At 43.2% G+C, this 27,312-nt stretch overlaps 1 protein-coding gene across 5 annotated transcripts in view; it reads right to left on the reverse strand.

Annotated features, from left to right (window-relative positions):
* Positions 1-27,312, reverse strand: part of ADGRA1 (adhesion G protein-coupled receptor A1) — a 486,698-nt gene that overhangs the window by 104,876 nt on the left and 354,510 nt on the right. For 4 of the 5 annotated variants that reach the window (XM_075935215.2, XM_075935212.2, XM_075935213.2 and 1 more), the window contains one exon: positions 1,760-1,795. The exons of the other annotated variant lie outside the window; for it this stretch is intronic. In XM_075935215.2, coding sequence (XP_075791330.1) covers positions 1,760-1,795 — 36 coding nt within the window. The remainder of the gene's footprint in view (positions 1-1,759; positions 1,796-27,312) is intronic. 5 annotated transcript variants of the gene reach the window in all.

Genomic DNA, 27,312 nt, shown 5'->3' on the forward strand with positions numbered 1-27,312 from the left:
ACAGATGAACTCACGACAGACAGATGTACAAACACTGTAATCGAGATCTAGATATACTATTTCTCAAATTATACTCCATACCATTTTTCTACCCTCAAATACCTATGTGAAGAATGTTTTTATATTCTTTCATTATTTTCTACTTAAACTAACTTTCATAACTCTACAATGTTTATTTCAATTCAATATTTTTTGCCAGTTGCTATCGAGTGTACACTGTCTTTTCCATCATCGCTACAGATCGTTTAGAAACAATTCAGAGAATAAAACAGTTGGCTATGAAGCTAAGTTAGCTACATACATGCAAACGCACAGCATGGATCTCCCAGCCTTCAATTTGGGGGATGAGATTGTTAGCCATTAAATCCTGTCCTCTTACAATTTAGTCATACTTTAAAAATGTTAATAATAAAAACTTATGCAAGAACATCTACAAAATTTAAAACTGAGCTGAAAAAATGAATGAATGGGGGTATTCCAAAATATTCATAGTAATACAGTAAAAAAGATTTTTCTTCAAATTTCAGCTTCATAGAAGCAGTAAAGGAGAACTTAAAGATAATGAAAGATAGCTAACACTGTCAAGCATCTTTCTGGAATAAAAGGCAATGAAACGAATATTCAAAGCATGTGCAAGGAAGGTATCCTTTGCAATACAGGCAGTCCCCGGGTTAAGTACAAGATAGGGACTGTAGGTTTGTTCTTAAGTTGAATTTGTATGTAAGTCGGAACTGGTACATATTGTAGGGGAAACTCTAGCCAAACATTTCTCCAGAGCTCAGTTTTATTCTCCCACACCTCACTTCCCTCAGTCCTTTATTCTCAAGCTGAGGTGTCTGCTGAGAAAAGCCGCTCCGCGTCTCCCTGGTCTGCTGGGAAGGGGGGGGGGGGGCGCTAGCTTCGCATCTCCCTGGTCTGCTGGGAGGAAGCAGCTAGTGCGGGGTTGCCTCACCCCGTTTGTAAGTAGGGATCCGATGTAAGTTGGATCCATGTAACCCGGGGACTGCTTGTAACTGGCTTTTTTGTTTTAAAATGCATCATAGACTTTAGTTAGATTATAAATCTAGATTTCCATGACATTTCAGAAACAGGTAACTCAGGATGAGTTGAAGAGTATAAATTTTGAATTGGCAGCATAACATTTATCTTTTTCATTAGGTATGAGGGAGAGTTAACAATTTATTGCTAACAGTAATGATCACTGGGTTGTATATACTCTGTTGAAATACATTTCCCTAACAAATGCTCAAATTTAAAATGAGAAAATGTGTATCACTAATAAATGTTTGCTCCAGTGAGGCTGATAAAGTGCATCCAAAGACTGAACATTCAAGCCATGGCAAGGCATAGCCTCTGCTGATGTAAAATGTCATAGTTCTATTGAAGTTTAAGGAGTCACGACAATTCATATCAGCTACTTCCTCAGTTTCTCTCTTCTGCTTCTGAACAAAAAGATTATAAAAACATTGCAATATTCCAGGCAAGCTTTATATTTATTAACTTCTCAAGGGCCTCTCATCCTAAATGACTGAGAGCCTTTTCCTGTTCCCAGTGAATTAATGACAAACTCCCGTTGATTTCTGTAGAAGCAGGAATAACAAAGCAACTGCCACCATAGTGCATATGGCCTGTGTAAATCTCAGTCCTACTTAATTCCTCAGCACCAAATGTACAATTTATGTAATCGTCTTTTGGGCAAAACAATCACTGAAACTTTTGCAGAGGGACAGGTCAGTGCAAGAAAAATAAGTCTACTCACTGGACTTGCAGGCTGCGAACTTGCTGCTTTATTTAACTGCATCAAGACAAAATGGGAAAAAAACTGACTAAACAGGAAGCAATGCAAGGGTAGAGCATGGTGGCAACCAATAATATTTGAACTACCGGTAATACCCAGCTACCCCCTGGATGAAACAAAAACCCATTGAAGTTTTGCCTGAATAAGGACTGCAGGCATCATCCCAGTGATGCAAAGAGGCTTGCACAAGTACACATCTCGCTATAGTTTTACTTGCGTTCAGACATGTTCTTTATCATATTAAATACCTGTATACTTTCTGCTATGCTTAACTTTGCATGGTCTGCAATATCATTAAACTGAATCACATAGGTTTGTCAACCTTCCCTGTTTTGCTGGGAGTCTCCTGGAATCAGACTATCTCCCAGAGGCAACTGAAGCCAACCAGGGAGATTTTAGACAGCTAAACATCTGGTAGTACAGTGGGGCTAAGGCAGGTGCTGCTCCTGAAAAGCAGCCTGTATGTCTTTGCAACCCCTGGGGGTGGGCAAGAGATGATGCCTGAAGGCCTGGGCAGCACCCCACGCAGTGTACAGAGTGTCTTGATGCAGTTTTATCTAGAGGCTGGGGAAGGCAGAGCACATACTTTAGCCCCGCTGCACTGCCAAATAGGAGCTGACCAAGGTAAGTTCCACTGGGCTGGAACCCACACCCTCGCCCAACTTCAACCCCCCACCCCAACCCAGAGCCCCCTCCTGCACCCAAACTTCCTCCCACAGTCTGCCCCAGGCTCAAACGGGAGCCCCCACCCCCACACCAAACCCTCTGATGCCAGCTCAGAGCCCTCACTCCCTCCCACACCCCAACCCCTTGCATCAGCCTGATGAAAGTGACAAAGAGTGGGGGACAAGCAATAGAGGGGAGAAGGGATGTGGCCTCAGTGAAGAGGCAGAGCAAGGATGTTTGGATCTGTGTGATTATCCAGTTGGCAACCCTATTTATGAATGAACCACCAGAAATGTCTTTAGTATTACATGAATTATAATCTTCCTTAACTCCATGAAACTCTTAAAATAATCCAAACTTAAATGTAAAGTTCAAGGCAATTTTTATTTTTTTCTTCAAATCTCTGGTCCAGAAAACAAAATGTGATTAATACATTTATCAAGTATTTGGTAACAGACTAATTAAAAGGGCAAAATTCTGCTCCCCGACTGAAACACTGTTTCACTCTGCTATTCTGCTCTCTCTATACACACAGAACAAGGGATTCTCATCCATCTCCTGAGAGCACAATACTGGAATTGAAAAATCACTGTGAGATTCTGAGAGCAGAATTCTGCGCATGCTTTGGTGGAGCATTAAATCAGTTGCATGGAAAGAGCATATGACAGGAGATAAAAAGGGAGAGATCATCTCTATGGAAACCACTATAGTCTACTTCAGCATTAAGGAAGATCTGAAGAATAAACTAATCTAATGTTCCAAGGAAGTCCAGTAATGGAGAAAGTGTGATTTGTAACTAGCATCTGCATAGCCCAAATGGAACTATATGAAATGGTTCATATAAATTGCCTAGGAGATTTTACAAGCAATTACTATGAATGAAGTGGTTCTATTGTGCTTTAGGAGAATTATTAGGTCCATGAAATTCCTGTCATCATTGCATATGTTTAAATGAGATATAAAATATCATGAAGCTATTTTGGAAGATGGTTTAATCTTACCCCTTATTTAATAAAATAGTAACCATTGATGGACTTCTGTCTTACATAATGAAAGAAATGACTTAAAATGTGTTTCTACACTGCAAAAATGTCTGTGTAAAAATAGTGCTGTCTTACCCAACAGATCTTCTCCCTGTGTATGTTTGGATATATATTTGCTTGCTGCAGTGACAGGAAGACATTTTAAATTATTTTTATTCTTAACTCAGATCTAAGATCAAAGGCAGAGGAACTAGATTCTTTTCTTCCTTGTGCATCACCAAAAGAATTGTTCACTGTGTTCCAATCAGTCACACCTGTGGAAATCCATTGAAGTCATGGGTGCGGCCTAATTTGCTAGTTCCAAAATTTTCAAAACTTTTAGCGTAAAATGGCAGATTTCTGCAGAAAACTTCCCCCACTTTTCAGCCAGCTCTGACAACTGCTGATGACACTCAAGAAGGAAGGGTCAGATTTTTTATTATTAATGATTATTATTATTTAGTGGCACAGCACCAAAGCATGCACTAAGCACTTTAGAGCACAGATTAGACTGGTCCCTATGCCAAAGGGCTTTTAGTATAAAGAACAGTTAACAAGCAAGAAGAAATGTATCAGGACTGGACAAGTTCATAAGATCATGGGAAGGCTAAGTAGGTGCTAATATATTGCTAGTGAACACATTTTATTTTCTTCTTTATTTTGTAAGTTGAATTGGTTCACTTCTAATAGGTTTTTTTTTTTTTGAGGGATTGCAGACTTCTAAGATCCCCAGATGATGCTCAGGCCACAACTGCCACTCAGCAGCTCACCTCACCCACGGAAAAAGGGGGCCAATGAAGCTCTGACTTACAAAGGACTCCACCTACTTCTAATTGGGGAAGACATCCTGCCCCCAACAACTGGCTGTAAAGCTCTCTTTAAACCAGCAAAAGACACTGGAAATTCTTTGAACAGCTAGGTGACTGGCTGCTATTGTGCATCCCACCTGCTTGCCTGACTCCTGAATTTTGCCTCCTATCACAGACTGTGGGTATAAGAGGGAAGGGAAGTTTCTGAGTGTTAGTGCTCAATCTCTCTTGTCTTTCTATCCCTATTCTGACTGTTTCTGAAGGCTCCCACAGCAAGCTGTTGCAGACTTGTGAGTCTTCTCCAGAAGTGGATCTATTAACTTAAAAGTGAAAAGCCCTGCAGATTGCCAAACTTATTGGCATAACACTGAGCCTGTAAAAGAGACCTTAAGTGGTAATTAAGCCATTTAACAGGCATGTGCCAAACCTGAATTTAATTTCCAAAAACAATTGTGCATTACTACATCTATAGGACCTTAGTTTAAAATGTGCTTAAAATATTGTATTAGTTGCTGAAGATTATACACTCAAATCTCTAAAAAAATCCTTGCTTAAATTTTAGATGCACAATCTGAATATTTAGCTTTAACTATAAATACTTGACTCTTCAGACATAGATTTTTAAATATAATCTTCAAAACCACCCTTACCCACACATTTTAAGTCTTCTGGTTCTTTCTGTTATCCCTATTCTCCTTTTACCCACCCTGTTGAAAAGACCTCTTAACTGGACACCATTCCTTTTCTTCCAGATAACTGATAAATGGGTGTCCCTTTCTTTACTTCTGAGTATTTGATGAACTAGTTTTACAGGGAACCATCCACAAAAATGATTATCTAAGATTTAAAATCCTTTGTTATGCCTAAAATCTTTTGAAACATATTTTTTAACATAAACATATGGTGAAATCTCATAAACATGTCTATTGTTATGAAGATCACAGAAAATAAATTAGTTTTCCCTTTTTCTAAAAGAAATGAAATTTGTTATGAACAGTTCTGACTGATTAATTTAAAATAATGTCTTTGTTTTAGTGCATATGTAATAGTCGGGAATGATTACTTTACGAAGACTTAAAAGTACATTTAAAATGTAAAATCAGCTTAGAAATACTGATTAAGAAAATGTAAAACAGAAGAGATGCATGTATTCCAGAATATTTAATGTATTCAGCAGGACAGCTGACTTGACCTTACTACAAAGATTTTGCAAATAAATCTCTGACAAATTTCAAGGTATATAAAAAATCTGTGAGTGATATTATTTATTCCTAAATTTAGTACTTTTAATTAGATATCTTCTGCATATCCAGTCTTTGCAATCTGACATGCAGTGGAAAAAATGTTCCACTTTCTTTAGAAAGATACTTAAGAATAGTGGGGAGGGGGGAGGCTTCAACTGTTTTTTGCTACATTTAGTTTCATGGATTTGCCTGGAAGGAGCAAACAGAGAGGCAGAAGGAAGAGAAGAGAGAGACCTTGGGGAGGGAATGGGACCCGAGAAGAGCAGGAACGGAGTATGGGCAGGGATACAGGCTGGGGACCTTGTCCCTTGAAACAGCAGTTTCACCCACCACCTATGCTTCTTGTCCTCCTTGTTCCAGAACTCCCAATTGTTCCAAGTCCTTGCTTTTCTACCTTGTTCCAGGTCTCAACTGATCTGTAGGGTGATGGGACATCCCAATATTAAAAGGGACCACCCTGTATTTAACTGAGGGGAGGAGAGGCTTCCTCGGACCAACAAAAAAGTCAGTGTCCTGACTTTTCCTTAAAAAATGGGCAAAGTGTCACTTATTTGCTGTCTTTTCCTCTTCCCCCTCCACCTGTACATGAGGTGGGCAGGGTTGAGTGGGGGGAGTCCAGCAGCCGATGATGGGGGTGGGTGTCATGGAAGATGGGTAAAAGCCCAGCTGGAGAAGGCAAGGCCGAGCCCTGCCCCTTCTGCCTGAGGCCCATCCCTGGATCCAAGCTCCGCCCGCCCCCAGCCTGATCTTTCCTGGCCACGTGGAGGGCTGTGGATGCCATCTATGGCCTCAGCCCAGTGGCCAGGGAGCAGGACTGCTGTGTCATGGCCCCATCCCTCCCTGGTGGCTGGGGAAGCCAGGCTGCTGTGTTGCCGCCTCAGCCTTCCCCCGCAACCAGGAAAGCTGGGCTGCCACACCACAGTCCCAGCCTTTCCCAGTAGCAGCCCTAGCCTTCCCATTTCTGGCCAGCACTAGTTGTGAGCTGCTGTGGTAGGTGAGGGCAAGCAGGTGCTCACCAGTGGCTAGTTACATGTTGCCTCTGCTGCCACCCATTGGCCCTTTATGTGCTCCCCCGTTCACTGTCCTCTCCCCTCTCCCGGTCATTTCTTTTATTGTTTTCAGTATGTTTTCTCTATAGTGCTTTTTACCTTAAGAATAAAGCAGAAAGAGCTGTGTGGTACTTATAACTTGACAATTACTCTTGCTAATCTCTGAACTGGAAGCCACCAGGAGCGCTTGAGTAGTCTGTCCCTGTTGGGGTAACACAGTGAAGGCAGGATTCTACAACCTGGACATGCCCCAGTCAGAAGGAAGGGAGAGATAGGTCTCCAACCAAGAAAGGCAATGGTTAAGGAGCTGGAAATCTGCAGGTGCCATGCTGGGCCAATGAGGGGGAATAAAGATTCATTTGCCTTGCAATGTGACACAGAGATACAAAATCAGCTACTGAAAATTTCAACTTTTCCATAGATCCTGTCAATGAAAATAAAGGTTGAAACTCTCTTAACTGGGATTCTTGGACCACGGATGTTCCGGGACTAGAAAGTCCCAGTGGAGGGCTAGCACATGGGAGCCCTGCAGGCTGGCAGGGCAGAGGGAGACCAATGTGCGGCAGTGGGGCTTCCTGTCAGGACAGTGGGAGCCCTACACATAATAGTGGAACTGCCCAGTAGCGGAGCAGGAGCCCAGACTGTGGAGATGGTGGGGCTACTGGGAGCTGCAGCTAGAAACCCATGCATGGAGGCGACAGGGCTGCTGGGTGCTGCAGTGGGTGCCAGCAAGGGGAGGAGGGAGCTAGCCAAAAGGTTAGTGATCAGGCCAGGGCTGCAAGGAGCTGGTGTCAGGGGGGCCAGAAATGACTTCCCCAGGTCCAGCAAAAATCTTGATCTAGGACTGGTCAGGTCCCTAGGGTGCCAGACCAGGGAGGTACAACCTGTATGTGCCTTTGAGATGCTCGAAGCTAATTTAGCACAGAAATATGCAGTTTGTCAAACCTTTTTCTCTGAAGATATTTGAAAGAAATAAATCTCTTAATGGTCACAGGTATGGTGATGTTGATCCTCCCAAAGAAAGGTTTCCACTTAAAGTCTATCCATCACTGGAGACATAACTGAATGTTTATTGGTTTTAGGCTAGGCACAGATGAAAAGCCAGTGGATTCTGCAGCAATTAAAATAAGTTGAACCAGCCTGCTGACAAAATATCTTCTAAATCAGTTGAAAAATATATCTTCTGCTTTCTGAACTCCCAGTGCTTCTCTTCCAAAAATGGATAAGGAATATAGATGTTTATTTTGTATGAATATGTTAAGTTCCTTTAATGTCTAAGCAAAATATGAAAAGAAAGTGTAGGATCAATCAAATTCAAAATGTCTATCTAATTTGATCTTCTTCCAATTAGAGGAATATTGTTATTTAAGCAGAAACAGGAACATATGATTCAAAATTAATAGTAGGAACCTTTGAAAAAGACAGATGTTTTCTGTTATGTATATTTACAGGTTATGTGGATTCACAGAGACGTAAGTCTGAGGCAGGGATATACGGGAGAGTTCCTAGACCCCGCTTGGCCTGATATTGGGATAACGTATGTTGTTACATTAAATCATAGCAAATGAATGGTTTTAATGCAAAAGTTAGTTGAAACTGACTGGTTTAGAGTAAGTTTTATATTGAGAGTTTGAGCTCCTTCAATCAGTAATCCAAAATTAAAGAGATACAAATTCTTGTGGAATGAAACCAAATAATATTTTCATTAAATGTAGGCCAAACATCCAGGTTTTGAGTCAGCTGTCAGATTAGCAGAACATTTCATACTTGACAGGTATGTAGCAACTAAAAATCTATTTGCATCTTTTTGTAGCATTATATTATGTTAACCATAGGAATAAAAGGTCTTGGAAAAGTAGCAGTAATAATACAAATAATAAGGCCAATCTGTGAGATTAGAAAAGCGTTTAGCTTTTTTTTTTTTTTGTGGTGAGTCACTGTGAATCTTTTAGTTAATGTCAGTTTTGATAATGTACAATGATTTTACTGTATCTGAGCCACATTTTACAAATGTAAAACTAAACACTGTTGATTTCTCAAGTGTACCTCCTACTCCAGTGGTCCCCAACGTGGTGCCTACGGGCGCCATGGCGCCCACCGAGTGATCAGGGCCAGCCCCGCCCCCGGGCGTGCGGACCATGGGCGGTGCCAGCCCCTGGGTGCACGGTGCATGAGCAGTGCCGGCCCCGGGCGTGCGGCGGTTAGGCAGCCCCACCCCCGGATGCGTGGCGCGAGGACTGTGCCAGCCCCGGGCGCACAGCACATGGGCGGCCCTGCCCCTGGGTGAGCAGCGCGAGGACTGTGCTGGCCCTGGGCTTGCAGCGTATGGGCAGTGCCAGCCCTGGGCACGCAGCACATGGGTGGCCCCGCCACCAGGTGTGCGGTTCATGGGCACTGCCAGCTCCTGGGCACATAGCACAGGTGCCGGCTCCAGGTATGCAGCGCATGGGCGGTGGCGGCCCCGCCACCGGGAGCATGGGACATGGGCTGTTCCGGCCCCGAGTGCGCGGCGTATGGGCGGTCCCATCTCTGGGCATGCAGCGCAGTTGTGGCACCAGCTCCGGGAGTGCAGTGTATAGGTGGCACCAGCTCCCAGCACACAGCGTATGGCTGGCCCCGCCCCCAGGCACGTGCGCAGCCCTGCCCCCGGGCGCATATGTGGCCCCGCCCCGGGTGCCTGGTGTGTGAGTGGCCCCGCCCCCGGGCGCCCAGCAGCCCCAAAAGGTTGGGGACCACTGTCCTACTCTATGGCTCTTGAGACCCTGAACCAAATTCAGTATAAAGCAGTATACACTGCTTGGTTTCCAGCTGAAACAGACAAAATGGTAGAGTATTAAATACAAAGAAAAAAAATTGAATTTAATGTTTTTGAAAATGGGCAAAATCCTAATGTAAAAACATGTGCAGGCTTTCTTAATAACACTTTACATTTAAGCAATTGCTATATTTGCTACAGTGCTAATGTAAGATGGTAAGGGATGTGATCTGAGCAGGCATGAATAGAAAACAAAAAGCAAAAGGAGATGGCTTTGACTGAAGCAAGAAGTCAAACCACTAAGCTTTAAAAAATAATAAAAAAAACCCTGCAACAGAATAACTGACCCCTTTGGAGAGCTAGTGGAAAGAAAGCAGGGTCTGGCATCATGATACATAACATGTTTTCCTTTGGATTTATCCCACTTTATGACAATTCCTGCCACTGATAAGAGGTAGAATGATGAACTGGAACAATTTTGTCTTCAACAATGATTTGCTATAGTAAAATAGCGAACAATAGAAGTCTTCGTCTCCTTCTCCCTTCCCCCACAAAAAACACACATTGTATGATCCTCATTCAATAAGTTTGTAAAAAGAGATAAAACCAATAGGTGCCTACAGGATTTGGTAGAGGAATTCCTTCCTGACCCAAATTTCCACTAGTTCACAAAGGCAATTTGACAAACAATGTCTCAGTGACATAAGCTAGAACAGTGGTCCCCAACGTGGTGCCGTGGGTGCCATGGCACCCGCCGGGGCATTTATGTGTGCCCGCCGAAACATCTGGGCTAGCCCCGCTCCCGTCCCATGTGTGGTGCCTGCCCCAGGCGCATGGCGCATGGGCAGCCCCTGCTCTGGGCGCGCGGCACATGCGCGGTGCTGGCCCTGGGCTCAGGGCATGTGGGTGACCCCTATCTCCGGCATGCAGCACATGAGCAGTGCCGGCCTCAGTCACAGGGCGCGTGGGTGGCTCCTGCCCCAGGCGCGCGACACATGCATGGTGCCAGCCCTGGGCTCAGGGCGCATGTGTGGCCCCACCCCCGGAAGCGCGGCGCGTGAGCAGCCCCGTCCCGCCCCGACGCCCGGCACGTGAGCGGCCCCGCCCCCGGGTGCTCGGCAGCCACGAAAGGTTGAGGACCACTGAGCTAGAGGATTCTTTCTTCAGCATAACAGTATTCTCTGGAAATGTGCCAAAATCAATAGGTTCTTATATTGGGAAAGGAAATTTCTGAATATAATCTGTTATTAGAAGCTATGTCAGTGTATTCATAACTGGGGAAGGTTGGGAGGAGAAAGAAGAATAAAATACTAAGATAGAGACCAGGATTTTACCTATTTTTGGGTACCAAAAAAATAATGTACTTGCATGTTAGGTAAATTCTTCCACCAGAATACATAGCATTTAAGATATATAAGTTTAATAGAGTGACTGACCCTTTCACAGCACATTTTATAAGCCTATTTACAATATTTTTCAAGATAGATGCCATGGAATAAGTGGAGTTAATAAACTATCATGCCTTGTATCTATCTCTGATTTTGTCTGCTTTCAGGAAAGGATTGTACGCTCCCATACAGAAAATGCAGTGTTGTGCAGTTGTTATGTCAATTTGATTTGGTTTTACATTGTTATTTTGCATAGTTAGGTTGGTGTACTCAATTACTCCCACAGTAGTGCTAGGAGCACTCATGGTAATTCAGCTAAATGGAAAATGCTGCATTTGTGTCATATAGAAAACACAACATGTGCTGAATTATGCTGTTTGCAAAATGTTTATGAAAGAGATTTTTAAAAGGTAGGTGAATTTGGGTGAACTGATCAGCTAATATTAGTCCTGAGCTTTGATGGTTACAAAGCAAAATTCACAGGCTGGAATTTCATTAATTTCAATTGGGGAATTTTGTTGTACTATATCCATCAATCTGACCTAGAGCACCTCAGCCTTATTTCACAATGAGATAAATCCAGAGAGGTGACTGAACATCTAAAACATAGATTTAAGTTTACCCATTAGAATTGGGCTAAATGTAGATGATGTTTCTTAATAGTTAGTGTGATTTGTAAAGTATATTATTGCTAGAGTTCTAAACTTTGGAACTCACTCTTGTATGGAAAGCAAACCACAGCGCCGGGGGAAGTACACATATGTCCCCGCATAGAACTGAACATTTTTTCAGACTCATGGATATTAGAAAGACAGAGGGCCCATCACTGTCAGTTGCCAACCACATATTCAACACAGCTTTTAGAAGAAGTGGAGAACCCACAGAAGCAATATACAAAGAGAACCACTTTCTCTGTTCTCAATATACAAAGAGAGCCATGTACATGTTTTGTTAGTCTATAAAGTGCTACCAGACCATTTGTTGTCACTTTCTCTGTGTTAACCTTTCTTTCTCCTTCAAGAATTGTCACTGCAAAATACCACCTTGTGAGATTAAGCAGTATGAACCCCTAGGAGAAAGAAGGGTGAAGATTCCTAATTTAGTTATGAATGAAGAAAAGGCATCCTTCAGGAATACAGGCGCCAATGAACCAATCATTCAGATAGACATACAATTCAAATTACCCAAAGTGTGCAGCTGTCACAGATAAGCATTTAATTGAAGATGGCAACTCTTCCCTATCAAATTGGGCATCAGATATAATAGCTGCAATCAATGAGTTAGTGCTAAATAAAAGCATGCAGGGCTGCCCTTCAAATTTCTGATATAGTTTCCCTATTAGTGTCTCTTTAAGAAGTTACAATATAAAGTGGAGGCAATGTCCCTGCATTGTTGAGACCCTGTGGGTGAAACTAGCCAACAAAGAGCACAGCCTCAATGAGTGCCTGTCTTTTAAGGTCTGAAAGTAGTGGGCTTACTAGTCAGTCATAATATCTACAATCAATATTTAATATTTATATTGTAATAATGCTTAGTTATCCTAATCGATTTTAGATTCTCATTGTGCTATGATGAATATGCACATAAGAAGATGCATTTTTTGTTTACAAAAGGAACAAGGCTTCTAGGATTGACATTTATACAAAATTGGAAATCTCAGCACCATCAATGGAATGCCAGTCATAGCAGAGGATGAGGGAACAGAGACAATGGGTAAGACACACGTAGATAGGACCCACAGTCATTCCCAGCTTCAACAAAACAAGGAATTATCATCTCACTTTACTTCTAAAGGTTGAACCTTTGTGGTCTGGGACTCCCTGGTCTGATGATATCTGTAGTCCAGCAGGACCATGGATGCTGGAGCAGAGAGCCCCAGCAGCAGAGGTTGCCAGTGGCTGGGAGAGGAGCTAGCTGGCAGGGCCAGTAGGGCAGCTGAGCTCGCAGGCCAGTGAGGTAGCAGATCCCCTAGGGCTACAGAGCCTGTGAGGCCACAGAACTCGTACCTGGCAGGTGGGGCCATGAAGCTGGCAGGGCCACCAGAGCTATTGGACCACGGGCAGCATAGGCTGGTGGTCAGGGAGAGAAGTCTAGCAGGGAGGCTGCCCTACACTGCTGACCTCCTCTAGTCCAGCAAACTCCTTTCCAGGACCAGTCAGGTCCCAAGGGTGCTGGACCAGGGAGGCCCAACCTGTACTTTAAAACTAAAATTTCTTATTAAAGGAAAGGAATCCCTAAATCATTTAAGAATGTGGGGGATGGACACACAAGAACAAATGGTCCCCGGTAGCCACCACTTTCCAGAAGATTAAGCACCAATGGTGCAATGGGTAAAAGCATTGCAGAATTGGAATCTGCAGAGACAATTCTCAAAGAATAAGATAATCATAACAACCCAGACCAATGAGAGAGAGATATTTTTCAATTCACACCTCCTTATGCTGAAGAGCATTCAACTTTCAGTCTCATGCTTAACTTCACACTGGGTTAAACTAATGCAAAACAATTCTCACACAGTCATATTTTCCTATAGGAACATAATAATTTCATGTAACTGAATTCATATACGACAAAAAAGAACAGGCCAAGTCAATCTTTGGAGTAACTACATGAACTTCAGCTGAGTTATTCTGGGGACAAATTTAGCATAAATATAGAATGAAAAAGTCTCTAATGTGACAAAGGAATACTGATCTGACAAAAGAATGCTACCACAGAACTATTAAATGCATTAGGCAGTGGTTATCCATAAAAGTTTATTGGTTGCTGTTGAAAATAGGTTTATCTCCTGTTTGGGTCGTTCTAGTTGTTCTGTCTAGTAAATATAGGAAAGTGTAGATAGGACTGCAAATTCTGAAATAAAGTTGTTTATGTAAGACAAGATTGTCAAGTTTTTAAGAAAATCCCTGTAGATTTATTTTAATTTAGTCACTCAGTACTTTAACTGCTATTAACATATCTTGTTGCCCAATTTCATAATATACTTATTCTAAAACAGAATGTAAGGAGCATTTAACATTAATGTGAATTCCCTCAACACAAGCAAATTAATGATAAATAATACAAATGCTTTCCATTTCTATAGAAGATCTTAAAGTGCTACATAAATATTTAATATAGTCTCACAAGGCAGTTAAGAATTATTATCCCTTAGTGTTACAGAATGTAGAACTGAGGCTTGCAGAGTTTAAATGATTTGCTCACAGTCACATAGCAAGTCTGTGGCACATCCAGGGATAAATCCCAGAACTCCTGAATCCCAATCTACAAGACCATCCTACCTCTTATTGTACATTAAAGCATCACAGCTCCTTTATCCCAGTTCTACCGTTTCCAAACATCACAGCCCTGCATCAGATTAAATCACAAATAAACTTGCACACAGTGGGCCAAATTCTGCACTCAGACATACCAGTAATACTTAAAGATCAGTATTAGCATCAGCCATCTAAAAAATGGAGATCCCATTTCCTCTGTTTTCCCCCACAATTTTACCACAGGGACAAACAGCAGTAGGGATCTGTGTGCCACAACAATTTTCACCTTGCTGTATCATACCACACAAGCTACCATGAAAGAGAACAAAAGCAGCAACAACAAAGGGAGCCTTAGTACAAGCATCCTCGGTTATTGGTCGGTTTTTACTTCTGCTCCTGACTTCTCTAGGCCTAGTGTACACCTAAAACTTAGATCAGCCTGGCTATCTCTTTGGATATGTCTAAACTACATGGCTCCGTCAACAGAGCCATGTAGATGAGGTTTCTAGGCATAGGGAAATGAAGCAACGATTTAAATAATCGCCGCTTCATTTACATCAAAATGGCTGCCGCGCTGTGCTGATCAGGGCGGCACAGGGCGGTAGGCTGGACGCTCTGCGGTTGATAAGGGCACAGACTACCGCCCTGTGCCACCAAACAGCTGATTTTGATGTAAACGAAGCAGCATTATTATTTTGTACTTTTTCGAGTACACTAATCTACATGGCTCCGTCGACAGAGCCATGTAGTTGAGACGTACCCTTAGAGACCTGGTCTACACTAAGGAGTTTAGGTTGACTTTAGCCACATCAGGTCAATTTTCTAAACAGAGTGCACACTACTAAGCCCATACTGGCCACCGTAAGGGCTACTAAAGTCGATTTCAGCACTCCTGGTTTTCACAAGAAGTAACACTAAATTTGACCTTGCGTGGTTGACTTTATGGTAGTGTAGACAAAACATTGTGAGAGTAAATGTTCTTGGCCTCTGGGAACCATCTGACCCCCAGGTTCCATGTAGCTTGCAGAATTCACTCAGGTTCTTGGCTGGCTCCTAGTGACACCTTTCAAAATCTGTTATGTAAGAGTGAGGTTAGGCATCTACAATGCCAATATAAACCCAGGAAAGGCAATAAAGTAATGGCATAGTAATCCTAGAAGACCAAGCCTTAGGAGATACACCCGGAAGTTATGTGCAGGCCATTGTGTGAAGGGCCCTGGCCCCCACTACCCTGCCATCTATTCAAACTCCTTTCTCCTCCCTCCTTCCCCAACCCCCACCCCCACCCTGCTGCATGTAAAAGGGACTGAGACTTTGAAACCCTGCATTTTTAGGCCATGAGTCCACGACCGCACTGACCTTGGTTAGGCAGCTGTTTTCATCACTCTCCCTTTCCCAGCCAAAAAGCACTGTTTCCTTCATTCCACCAGCCAGTGAACCCCCCTCACACATTTTGAGGTGCAGGGTGGTCAGCTCAATACCTAGTTCATCACAGAGCAGGCCACACTGGCAGAGTGGAGTAGCTAGACGGGCTGGGCCTCCTCTGCTCCCACTCAGCTCTCTTTTATTTTGTTCTCATACTAGACCTGCTTGAGTCTGGGGAATGCTATAAATACCCTTGTAGGCTTTTTGGAGGGAACAGCCGATCAGACATAGGAAAACTAGTAAGAAAACAGAAACAAATTAGAACACAGATGACAGATAAGATGATAATCACTGCAGCTGGGAGAGTGTGGGCACTGAGCTCGCCTCGTCTACAGATATTTTAACAATTACTGAAAGGCACTGTGGGTAATTCTGGAAGGAAACTGAATGACTCATTTGATGCTAAAATAGATGCTGCTGCTGACTTTTGAAACCCTGGCTACTAAAGTTACAGTTAGGATGCTGGAGGCCCAGTTCTGCATTGTGATCATAGAAAGGAAGCTGGAAAGGACTCTAATACTACTAGATGTAGGAGAGGCTGTGGCATGTACAGTAATTTCAGACACACATGGTGGAGTTGTTCTGTTAAAAATTTTCTGGACAGATGTTTGTTCCAAGATCACCATAATGTCACAGGCTAACTAACACTGGACCCTGCCCCATTTCTGTTATGCTGATGGGCTTTTAAGATGTTGAGTGCCGTCTACAGAACATTAAACCACCTTGTTCATGCAGCACTGTATAAAAAAGCCTCAGATTGCCTTCCTATGATAGTACTCAGCCAGACATCTAGAGGCTGGATGATTACGAATTTGCATGAATTCTAGATCTTTGTGAGGCTGTCGCCCATTTTCTCTCACCCTTTCTGTCTCTGTTTACTAATGCTCTCTCTGTTCTTGTTACCTAACTTCAACATGCTTTATAACAGTGTTATAAGAGTAAATAGTTGTGCATTAGAAAAACTCTTAAGAAACATAAGAAAAAGAGGATTGTCTCAGACATTTAGAATATTCGCAATATCTGTTGTATGTTAGGGACTTTACTTGACATACTTTTCACATTAATCTATTTTGTTACATTTTTTTTCAAAGACGCTTTAACTGGGTTAACAGAGAAAAGTGCTGAAGATAATACGAATGAAATTCTAGTTCGTAAATATCCATTTGGACTGAAAAGTGACCTCGGTACATTTGGAAATGACCAAGGGCATGATCTTACACTCTGGCCCCAATCCAGCAAAGCACTTTAAGCACTTGAGCAGTTTCATTGAAGTCACTAAGTGGACAGTGATATGGATTTTTGATCTCAATGTAAATGACACAGCATACTAGAGCGCAGGATATCAACTCCTTCAGAGAACTGATACTACTTTAACTCCTGTAAATAGAAAAGAAGTTTATGAGGAATGGAAGAAGTGGGGATACTCAAACCCTTTATAAAAGTAGGTACAGTGGTCTTGAGTCACAGAAAGAGTTAAGAAGCACAGAAATCTAAGAAAATGCTTTATCTACACTGTTGATCTAAAGTCTGAACAAACTTATTCTAACGAATTCCATATAAAGCATAACATATTGTTAACACAGGGTCATTATTTTAAGAACTTGGCTGTCTTCATATTTATGTCCAGAATTTATTTGCTTAATCATTTTTTCCACAACCATTTAATATTTAAGTATGTTTTCATAAAATATAGCAGTAATAAATATAGTCTGCAGTCAGCCGGGAATATGTTGTACATATACAGGGTAATCCAACTCATAAGTTTGCCTTCTTGAATTTCACATTGTGTTCAGTGAACCTTTGAAGAACTGCATAAAAATGCAAATTAGTACAAACATTCTGAATATTCTTATTTGACAAGCCTAAGCAACCTTTAATTAACCATATTATTAAGAGGCCCTGTGATTCTAAGAAGCCCTTCAAAGCAGGTTATCACAGAGTAATTTTATCATCATAATCCATATGCAATATTCAATTTTTTACATCCCAAGCACATATGCCAATTCGGGAAGATTAAACAAAAGCTCGTATCAACCCTAGCATTCCTCTGCTTGGTTTATTTTATTTTGAAGCTGTTCCTTTGTGACTTTACAAAACAGACTTTCACATTTTAAAAGAAACTAGTGGAAGACCAACCATTGACATAACCCAATACATTGTTTGAAATGGGGTATGTGGACTGTGTCCAGCTTTTCTGTTAACTTAAAACATAATTTTTTTTGTTAGGTCTTCATAGAAACATGAAGAATTTTGTGTTTGGATAACCATTTAGGACCAACTCCTGGGCGGCTGTGTAAAGATCATGTCAATTAGCTTCATGCAGTGCATGCAGACTGAAGCAGAGCAAATTCTTCCCCTAGGGTGAGGAGCATCAGAACAGCTGCTCTGTAGCCATCACTACAGTCCACAGGCAGTAGGAGTCACAGCTGCTATGCATTACTTTAAACAGGAATTTGGGGCAGTAGATCCATCCACAGACACAGTGACCATGTCTCCCATTCCAGAATTTCCTTCTTCTTGTCCCAAACCAACCAACCCCAAATCCCCACAACTAAAAATTACCATTCAGAATTGCTCTATAGGGAAAAAGGAGAGCAGAATCCTCAGTATGGACATTCTGCAGCCTTCTCAAACAATAAAATTGTGCTGTGCTGGAGGACAGAATTTGCCACATCTTAAAGTTATGGCATCTTAACTGTACTCAGAAAATGTGTGCATATCTACTCCATGTGCAAAAGGCACATATGTATTTACACATTATGTTTTGTGATTGTACCAGAGGCATAGAAAATTTAAATGTGCCTCTTCAGCAAATAAAGATCAACTTATCACTTGATCTTATTCCCTCAAATTTTGCTTCTCAATACTAATCCCCAGGAATAATCAACCACCTAATGTCCACTGCTTCTCAAGAGCTCTGTCTTCATAGCAGAGACCTTCTCTAGCATATATCGCTTCTAGGTATTTAATATTAAGTATAACCCTACTGTTTAATCTATAAACCTCCTTTTCAAAATCTTGACATTTTCCCCCACTTATCTGACCACCTATCCTTAAACCATATCTTGGATTGTATTTCCACTCTGATTTTCACAATACAAACATTGTGATCCATTGTAAGCATGGATGACATATATCCTTTACAAGCCGGCCAGTCTATATGATCAGGTTATAATAGCAAGCCAGAATACAGTTAGATGGGTAGAATAAAATATACTATTTTAAAAGCACGTCTGTTTTAACTAAGACTTTATACAAAGCACATGTGTTTACAAAAAACACTGATTGTCTTTGTTAATTCTTATAATGATTTTGACAACACTGTTCACAGGGAGATAAAAATAAGTAAGATCACAGTTTTTAGACTGATTAAGCAGAGAGTGGCACATGAAGATTCCTGAAAAGAAAAAACAGCACATGTTTACAATCAAAGACTATTAGGAAGGTATATTGCTGAGATTTAAGTGTATGGAACTCCTATGTGACTCTCACTAAAATAACCAAAGAATATCTGTTAAAGGCTGAGATAAGGGCATGTGTCAAACTGAGACATTCAAGAAGCTTTTGCTCAGATTTGGGTTCTCTAGATAAGCTGATGACCTTGAGAGCTCTCACAGTCTGCATCTGAAGCAGCAAGCATTCATAACCTCATTAAAGGATTTTAACTTTATTTTCTGCAAGCTTTAGTCTGCAATCATCCACAAAATAAGGAACAGATAAGTTCTACAAACTCAGAACACAAAGGCTCTTCCCACAGTGTAGTTAGCTTTCTTTGGTACATACAAAGTGGGGGAAATGCAAGCTTTGTAACATGACTAAGACATTCTTTTCAAAAGCAATGGAAAATGCTTTGGAACTTTCACAGCATTCAAACATGTAACACAGGGCTATTCAACACATGGCCCATGGACTGCATGCAGCCCGCGGCCTGTTTGTTTGCAGCTCATGGGTGGGAGCCAAAACAAAAAAAAATAGTCAATATAATGGCCTTCTGTTGATATGTGTTTTAGTAGTTAAGTTCCTGGACTGTCATTGCTCATTAAAAGTGCTGACCTAAGGGTGGAAATTGGGTAAATATTGCATTTTATTAATATCAGCAGAACTGACTTAAACGGGGCCTGTGCATTGTGTAGTCTTGCTTTAATCTTTGTGTTCATGCCTATCAGTGTGAAAGAAGCGATCTGCATATGTTTGCATATATATTTGCATGTATATGCAACCACACTTAAGTTACGGCCCTCGGCATGTGCTGTGAGTATCATTGTGGCCCCCGGGGCTTCCAAAATTGAGTAGCCCTGATATAACACCTGCTGACAAAAAACAACCTAGAAAAGGGAGGAGCACACCTTTCAAAGAGAAGAGAATGCTTGTTAGGAACAAAGGGGGGAGAGGCATGTTTTTCTTTTGTTTGTGTCAGAGGGTATGTCTACACTACCATCCTATTTCGAACTAGGGTGGTTAATGTAGGCAACCGAAGTTGCAAATGAAGCCCGGGATTTGAATTTCCCGGGCTTCATTTGCATCTTGCCGGGCACCGCCATTTTTAAATCCCCGCTAGTTCGGACTCTGTGCCCGCGGCTACACGTGGCACGGAGTAGGTAGTTTCGCTTAGGCTTCCTATTCCGAACTACCGGTACACCTTGATTAGGAAGCCTAATCCGAACTACCTACTCCGTGCCGCGTGTAGCCGCGGGCATGGAGTCCGAACTAGCGGGGATTTAAAAATGGCGGCACCCGGCAAGATGCAAATGAAGCCTGGGAAATTCAAATCCCGGGCTTCATTTGCAACTTCGGTTGCCTACATTAACCACCCTAGTTCGAACTAGGGTGGTAGTGTAGACATACCCAGAATGAGCAATAGGGTTGCCAGATGGTTTAACCAAAAACACCAAACACCCCTCCTCCCCAAAAAAAGGGGAAGACCAAAGTTGTTGAGCAAAAAAATCCCCGAGAGTTGTTAAGCAACAAAAATATATTAAAAAAAAAAAAACGCTTTTGAGGCTTTTTGGCCAGGAAAAAATCAGAAAATACCAGACATTTTAGGTGTGTGGTATTTTCTGAATTTTTTAACCCGACACCTGGCAACCCTAAGCAGATAGTTTGCTATGTAATTCAAGAAAAAAAAAGTACGTAATTTTTATACCTTGACTATGGAAAGTGCAATATCAACTAGTCAACAGATGCAGCTGGCACTCAGCAGTATCAGGGCCTCACAAATATCCCGATGAAAAAAGTACATGGCTAGTTCCTAATACAGCATGTCATGGCATTTTTCATCCTCATGTTAATTAAAAGGACACTAAATATCAGAAGCATTCTGGACACTTCGCAGACAACCGAGAAGGTTACCACTTCAAAAATGTTACAGATGCAGTACTATTACTCAAATTGCAATTGTAATCTCTTCATATTGTATATTTACATATTTCAAATGATTTTCCCAGCCTCAGTGTGTGTGTATGGTATGTACAGAAATAGAAAAATAAAAATCACCTGGAGCAAAGACTGTATGTAAAGACTTACTCATTTTAATGTGTTTTAGTTGATTAATAAATAATTTCGAGCTAAAAACATCTTAAGGTTTTCATGAATATACATCATGACAAGATAATTCTGGCTGAAAATAGTGAAGAGGTTTGTAATAGTCCCCTGGCTCTTTGCAAGAGCAAAGGAAATTTCACGACCATGAGAATATATACAGTTCTGGTACAATACATCTTCTATTGGTACCAATGCTACAAATTTACTGTGTACATTTTGCAACCTTAAGGTTTTGTCCCAAAACCATTACTTTATGCAAATTATTCTAAGACTACTTTTCTGAGTGTCGGGGGGCCGGGCCGACAGCTTCTGCAGGCCCCAGGCAAGGTATTTAGGGTCTGGCTCTGTGCCCCCAGAAGAGGTGGGGTGTTGGGCAGAAAGAATGGAGTCGGGGCAGCCAGCCCTCAGTGCCACCCGGAGCATAGTGCTGGCCACCCCCAGCCCTCAGAGCCACATGGAGCATGTGGAGAGATGTTCCAGTGGCGATTTGAAGGGCCTGGGACTCCAGCTCCCTGCTGCTGCTACAACAGCAGCAGTGTTGGCCAGGAACTCTGGATCCTTTGGAAACACTCGGGCAAAACTGCCCCATTTGCCTCCCACCCATTGGCAGGCCTGCTGAGTACAGATTACTTACATAAGCTTTTGCAGGAGCAGGGCCTTAGTTTACAGATTTGTATCATAGGGTAATAATAGTCAAAAGGTAAAAATACAGAACATAAAAACCTTTGTTTCAGAAGCTGAACTGAAGTTATACAGCGCTTTTAAATGCAAACAACATACTACCCTGTACTATAGAATTATAATTCCCCAAAGTTTAAAATATTTTTATATTCATGACAGTAATGTTTTTTATATGACAAATATTTTCTTAAATCTTTCTTTATTCACGAGCATGTCTTCCTAAAACTGGCTGTGCACCTCCTACATTATCAGTTCTTAACTTGTCAAAATCATTAATTGAATCTTTGATTAGAAAGTTGGATTTGATTGCACAACACATTGGGGCCATTCTTTCCATGAATTAAAATCAAAGCTGTTTTTAAAATGATTTCTATGTAGACATTGATACGAGGTTCTGAAACAAAAGGACAGACTTTCTTTTCAATTGTTTAATTTTGCTGATGAGCCAATATTTTCCTGTGGTCTCTTGTGACATTATATCTTCCTTCAGTGAATTTCACTAAGTATTTAATTGCAAATAGAGGCAAATCTGTTTTTTCTTCTAAATAATAGACCACTAAATGAGAATATCTAATCATGTGCATTATTTATATGAATATATATCATTTTGTGCTGGAAATCTCTCTGTATATTACTTAATTTCTCTTCACAAGGTATTTTGAAGAACAGTGGTTACTCTTAACTTGTCTATTGGTTGATATCACAGTTTTTTAAAATATTTGGGTATGTCTACACTGCAAAGTTAATTCGAAATAAGAGCCGTTATTTTGAATTATCTTTAATAGTGTCTATACATGCAAACCGCTATTTTGAATTTAATTTAATGCAAATTTGGTAAACCTCATTCTACGAGGAGTAACGCTAAATTCGAAATAGCTATTTCGAATTAAGTTCTGTGTAGTGGACCTAGTGGCTACTCTGGGCACAACCAGGAAAACTTACTCTCCTCTCCCCCAGCCCCGGAGCCATTAAAGGGGTAGACCCTAGCCACAGTGCCTGTGCCAGCTCCAAGCCTGCCAGCCCAGAGCCAGCAGTGGCCACTGGGGCTCCTGACCCAGTGGCACCAAAACATGAGCCAGCAAGCCACTGGCAGCCAGCCCTCCACCGCTCCCCAAGAGCAGCCTGCCAGCTGGAGAAGATGGGTGCCTTCCTGGTCCAGGGTGGGATCATGGACCTTATTCAGGTTTGGGAGAGAATACCTCCAATATGCATGATCTCCACACTAGATGGAGAAACTCAGCCGTCTATGGCAGGATAGCTGCCAGCCTGGCCACGAAAGGCCACATGCGAACCCAGGAGCAGGTTAGCATGAAAGTCAAGTTGGTCCGGCGAGACCCCCAGCCCTGAGCTTCCCCTCCCCCTTCTTCCCCTTGCTTCCCCCTTCCAGCTCTCTCCTCCCAGGTTTCCCTTTCTCCTCTCCCTTTCCCCTCCCACCTCCTTTTCCCAGTCTCACCAGAGGTTCACCCCCCCACCCAGTTTTGTTCAATAAATCCAGTTTCTATTTTTGAACATACGTGTCTTTTATTTGACATCAGGAAGGGGGCTACGGAGGAGTAAGTGGAAGGACATGAGGGAGGAATGGAGCATGAGCCCCCAGTGGGGAGGACCAGGGAGGCTCTGAGGGCTCCTTGGGTTGGACGCTCTCCTTCAGGGCTTCCTGGATCCTGACAGCCCCCTGATGGACCCCCTGGATGGCAGCCTGCATCAACTGCAGCTGGCCTGATGGTAATGACCCTACTAGATGCACCAGCATGCACAGGGCAGCTCTGGCTCCATGTGGCCGAGTGCTATGGTGTCCTGAGTGGAGGCACTCAGGGCACTCCAAGACAGGACTGCTTTGCTGTCTCTCATCGAGGTAGACAAGCAAGCGGGGAACTCTGAGAACTGTCTGTCCGGGGTGGGGGTAGGGTCCCTTTAAGTACAGAGCTCAGTTAGCCTCAGGCAGCAGCCTCACACACTAAGTCCTAACCTGATGCCCTGCTGGCACTGGCCTTAACTTCGGTTCAGGGTCCACTCAGTGTGGACGTACTATTTCAAAATAGCAAAACGGTATTTTGAAATAATGCATCTATACACAAAAACTATTTCGAATTAGCTTAATTTGAATTAACTATTTCGAATTAAGTTAATTCAAAATAATGCTGTAGTGTAGACATACCCTTAAATTTGGCTATGTCTACACTGGCAGCTTCTTGTGTAAGAACTCTTTTGCGGAAGAGTTCTTGTGCAAAAACTCTTCCACAAGAGAGTGTCTACACTGGCATGTGCATTTGCACAAGAGATGTACTTTTGCGCAAGAGCATCCGTGCCAGTGTAGGTGCTCTCTTGCGCAAGAAAGCTCTGATGGCCATTTTAACCATAGGGCTTTCTACACTGGTCTCTTGCACAAGAACAGTTGCACAAGAGGGCTTATTCCTGAGCGGGAGCATCAGAGTTCTTGCACAAGAAGCACTGATTTCATACATTAGAACGTCAGTGTACTTGTGCAAGAACTCGCAGCCAGTGTAGACAGCAGCAAGTTTTTGCACAAAAGCGAGTGCTTTTGCGCAAGATCGCACCAAAGTGTAGACAGCCTTAGATAATAAGAACTGTCCATCATTGCAAAAAATATCAGTTCTGGGGAAAAAAAAAAAACCCTCAACACAAACTACTTACAATCTACCACAGTAAAAGGCAATATTTTAAAGTTGCTTGAAAAACGAAAATGTCGAGAAGTTGTAAGATATGTTAGATCCACTTCTAAGGCCGACAAATTCGGCCTTTTATTATATGCTGAAGCAAAAATCTATCCAATCCAAAACATTTCATGTTTTAAAAAGCCAACTTAGAGACAGAAAAGGTCTTCCATTTAAAAAGTAGATAATTATAAATCTAGCAATGTTCGGATGGATGGATGTTCCAGGACCAGAAAATCTCAGGGAAGAGCTAGCACATGGGAGCTCTGCAGGCTGGCAGAGCAGTGGCAGAGCAATGCATGGTGGCAGGGCAGTGGAACTGCCCAATAGGGGAGCAGGAGCGTAGTGCATGGAGGCAGCAAGGCTGCTCGGTGCTGCAGTGGGAGCCCCGTGTGCAGAGGCAGCAGGGCTGCCAGGTGCTGTAGGTAGAACCTGGTGCACAGAGATAGTGGGGCTGCTGGGTACTGCAGCGGTGGCCAGTGAGAGTGGAGCACCAGCCGGGAAGCCAGCGATTGGGCCAGAGCTGAAGGGGGCTGGTATCAAGGGGGAAGGAAATGACCTCCCCTGGTCTGGCAAAATCCCTCACTGGTCAGGTCCCATGGGTGCCAGACCAGGGAGGACCAATCTGTAATTTATACTTGTAATGAAAAGGCAAATCGCTCAAGATTCTGCCAATGCTGGTTTCTCATTTTCTAATTTACTCATGTACAACATTTCAGCAGATATGATTTCTATTGAAGTCCAGTTTTTTTGCACAATTCCATCTGTGTTAATTGAGGCACGAGAAAGTTAAATGACTTGCCGAAGGTCATACACGGAGTGAGTGGCAAAAGTAAAATCCCTGCAAGCTGCATGGAAACTTTTCAAAGACAACATGAGAAAGGCCCAATTGAAATGTATACAGCAAATTAAAAAAACACAGTAAGAAAACCAAACAAGGGCCACTGTGTCTTAACAACAAAGTAAGAAGCAGCAAGAGATAAAAAGGCATAATTTAAAAAGTGGAAATTAAATTCTAATGAGAAAAATAGAAAGGAGCATAAACTCTGTCAAACTAAGTGTAAAAATATAATAAGAAAACCCAAACAGGAGTTTGAAGAGCAGCTAGCCAAAAAAATAAAAAAGTAATAGTAAAATGTTTAAGTACATCATAAGCAGGAAGCCTGCTAAACTGCCAGTGGGGCTCCTGGATGATTGAGATGCCAAAGGAGCACTCAGAGATGATAAGGTCATTGCACAGAAACTCAATAAATTCTTTGCTTCGGTCCTCATGGCTAAGGATGTCAGGGAGATTCTCAAACCTGAGCCATTCTTTTTCAGTGACAAATCTGAGGAATTGTTCCAAATTGAGGTGTCATTAGAGGAGGTTTTGAAACAAATTGATAAACTTAACAGTGACAAGTCTCTGGAGCCAGATGGCATTCACCCAAGAGTTCTGAAAGAACTCTAATGGGAAATTGCAGATCTATTAACTGTGGTTTGTAACCTATCCTTTAAATCAGCTTCTGTAACTAATGACTGGAAGATAGCTAATGTGACGCCGATATTTAAAAAGGGCTTGAGAGGTGATCCTGGCAATTACAGACCAGTAAAATATAGTTGAGAATAGAATTGTCAGACACATGAATGAACATAATTTGTTGAGGAAAGTCAACATGGTTTCTGTAAAGGGAAATCATGCAGTGGCAGTCAAAAAAAAAACCAAACAGAATGTTAGGGATCATTAAAAAAGTGATAGAGGATAAGACAGAGAATATCTTATTGCTTTTATATTAAACCATGATACACCCACATCTTGAATACAGGCAGTCCCCGGGTTACGTACAAGATAGGGACTGTAGGTTTGTTCTTAAGTTGAATCTGTATGTAAGTCGGAACTGGCGTCCAGATTCAGACACTGCTGAAACTGACCGCCAGTTCTGACTTACATACAGAATCAACTTAAGAACCCCAGGCGTCCCCAAGTCAGCTGCTGCTGAAACTGATCAGCAGCTGATTCCAGGAAGCCCGGGGCAGAGCAACTCTGCCTGGGGCTTCCTGTAGTCAGCGCTGGTCCGTTTTAGCAGAAGCTGACTTGGGGACGCCTGGGGCAGAGCAGCTGGAGTGCTACTGGACCAACCCAGCAGCATCCCATCTGCTCTGCCCCAGACGTCCTGATTCAGCCGCTGCTGAAACTGACCAGCAGCGGCTGAATCAGGACCTGGGGCAGAGCAGCTGGGGTGCTGCCGGGTTGGTCCAGTAGTGCCCACGGGCGCTGCAGGACCAATCGGCAGCGCCCCAGCTGCTCTGCCCCAGAGTCCAAAACAAAAGCCTGGTCTGCTGGGGGGGGAGCACACTAGCTGTGCCCCCCCCCCCCCCCCCCCCCCCCCCCCCCCCCCCCCCCCCCCCCCCCCCCCCAGCAGACCAGGGACACGGGGAGCAGAGCCGCAGCGGCAGCGGGGTGCCGCGCCTCTGAGGCTTTGCTCTGGCAAAGCCTCAGAGGCGAGGGACCCCGCCACGGCTGCGGCTTCAGTCTGGGTGCCTGTGGTCTGCTGGGGACGGTCCCCAGCAGACCACAGGCACCCGGACTGAAGCCGCAGCCGCGGGGGGTCCCGCGCCTCTGAGGCTTTGCCAGAGCAAAGCCTCAGAGGCGCGGGGAACCGCCGCTGCTGCCGCTCCAGTCTGGGTGCCTGTGATCTGCTGGGGACCGTCCCCAGCAGACCACAGGCACCCGGACTGAAGCCGCAGCCGCGGGGGGGTCCCGCGCCTCTGAGGCTTTGCCAGAGCAAAGCCTCAGAGGCGCGGGGAACCGCCGCTGCTGCCGCTTCAGTCAAAGCGGCAGCAGCGGCGGTTCCCCGCGCCTCTGAGGCTTTGCTCTGGCAAAGCCTCAGAGGCGCGGGACCCCCCGCGGCTGCGGCTTCAGTCCGGGTGCCTGTGGTCTGCTGGGGACCGTCCCCAGCAGACCACAGGCACCGGGTCTCAAGGGGCAGCAGCAGCGGTTCCTGCGCTTCTGAGGCTTTGCT

Source organism: Pelodiscus sinensis, chromosome 8 (genome assembly GCF_052426305.1).
Source record: "Pelodiscus sinensis isolate ZL-2025 chromosome 8, ASM5242630v1, whole genome shotgun sequence".
Taxonomy (NCBI): domain Eukaryota; kingdom Metazoa; phylum Chordata; order Testudines; family Trionychidae; genus Pelodiscus; species Pelodiscus sinensis.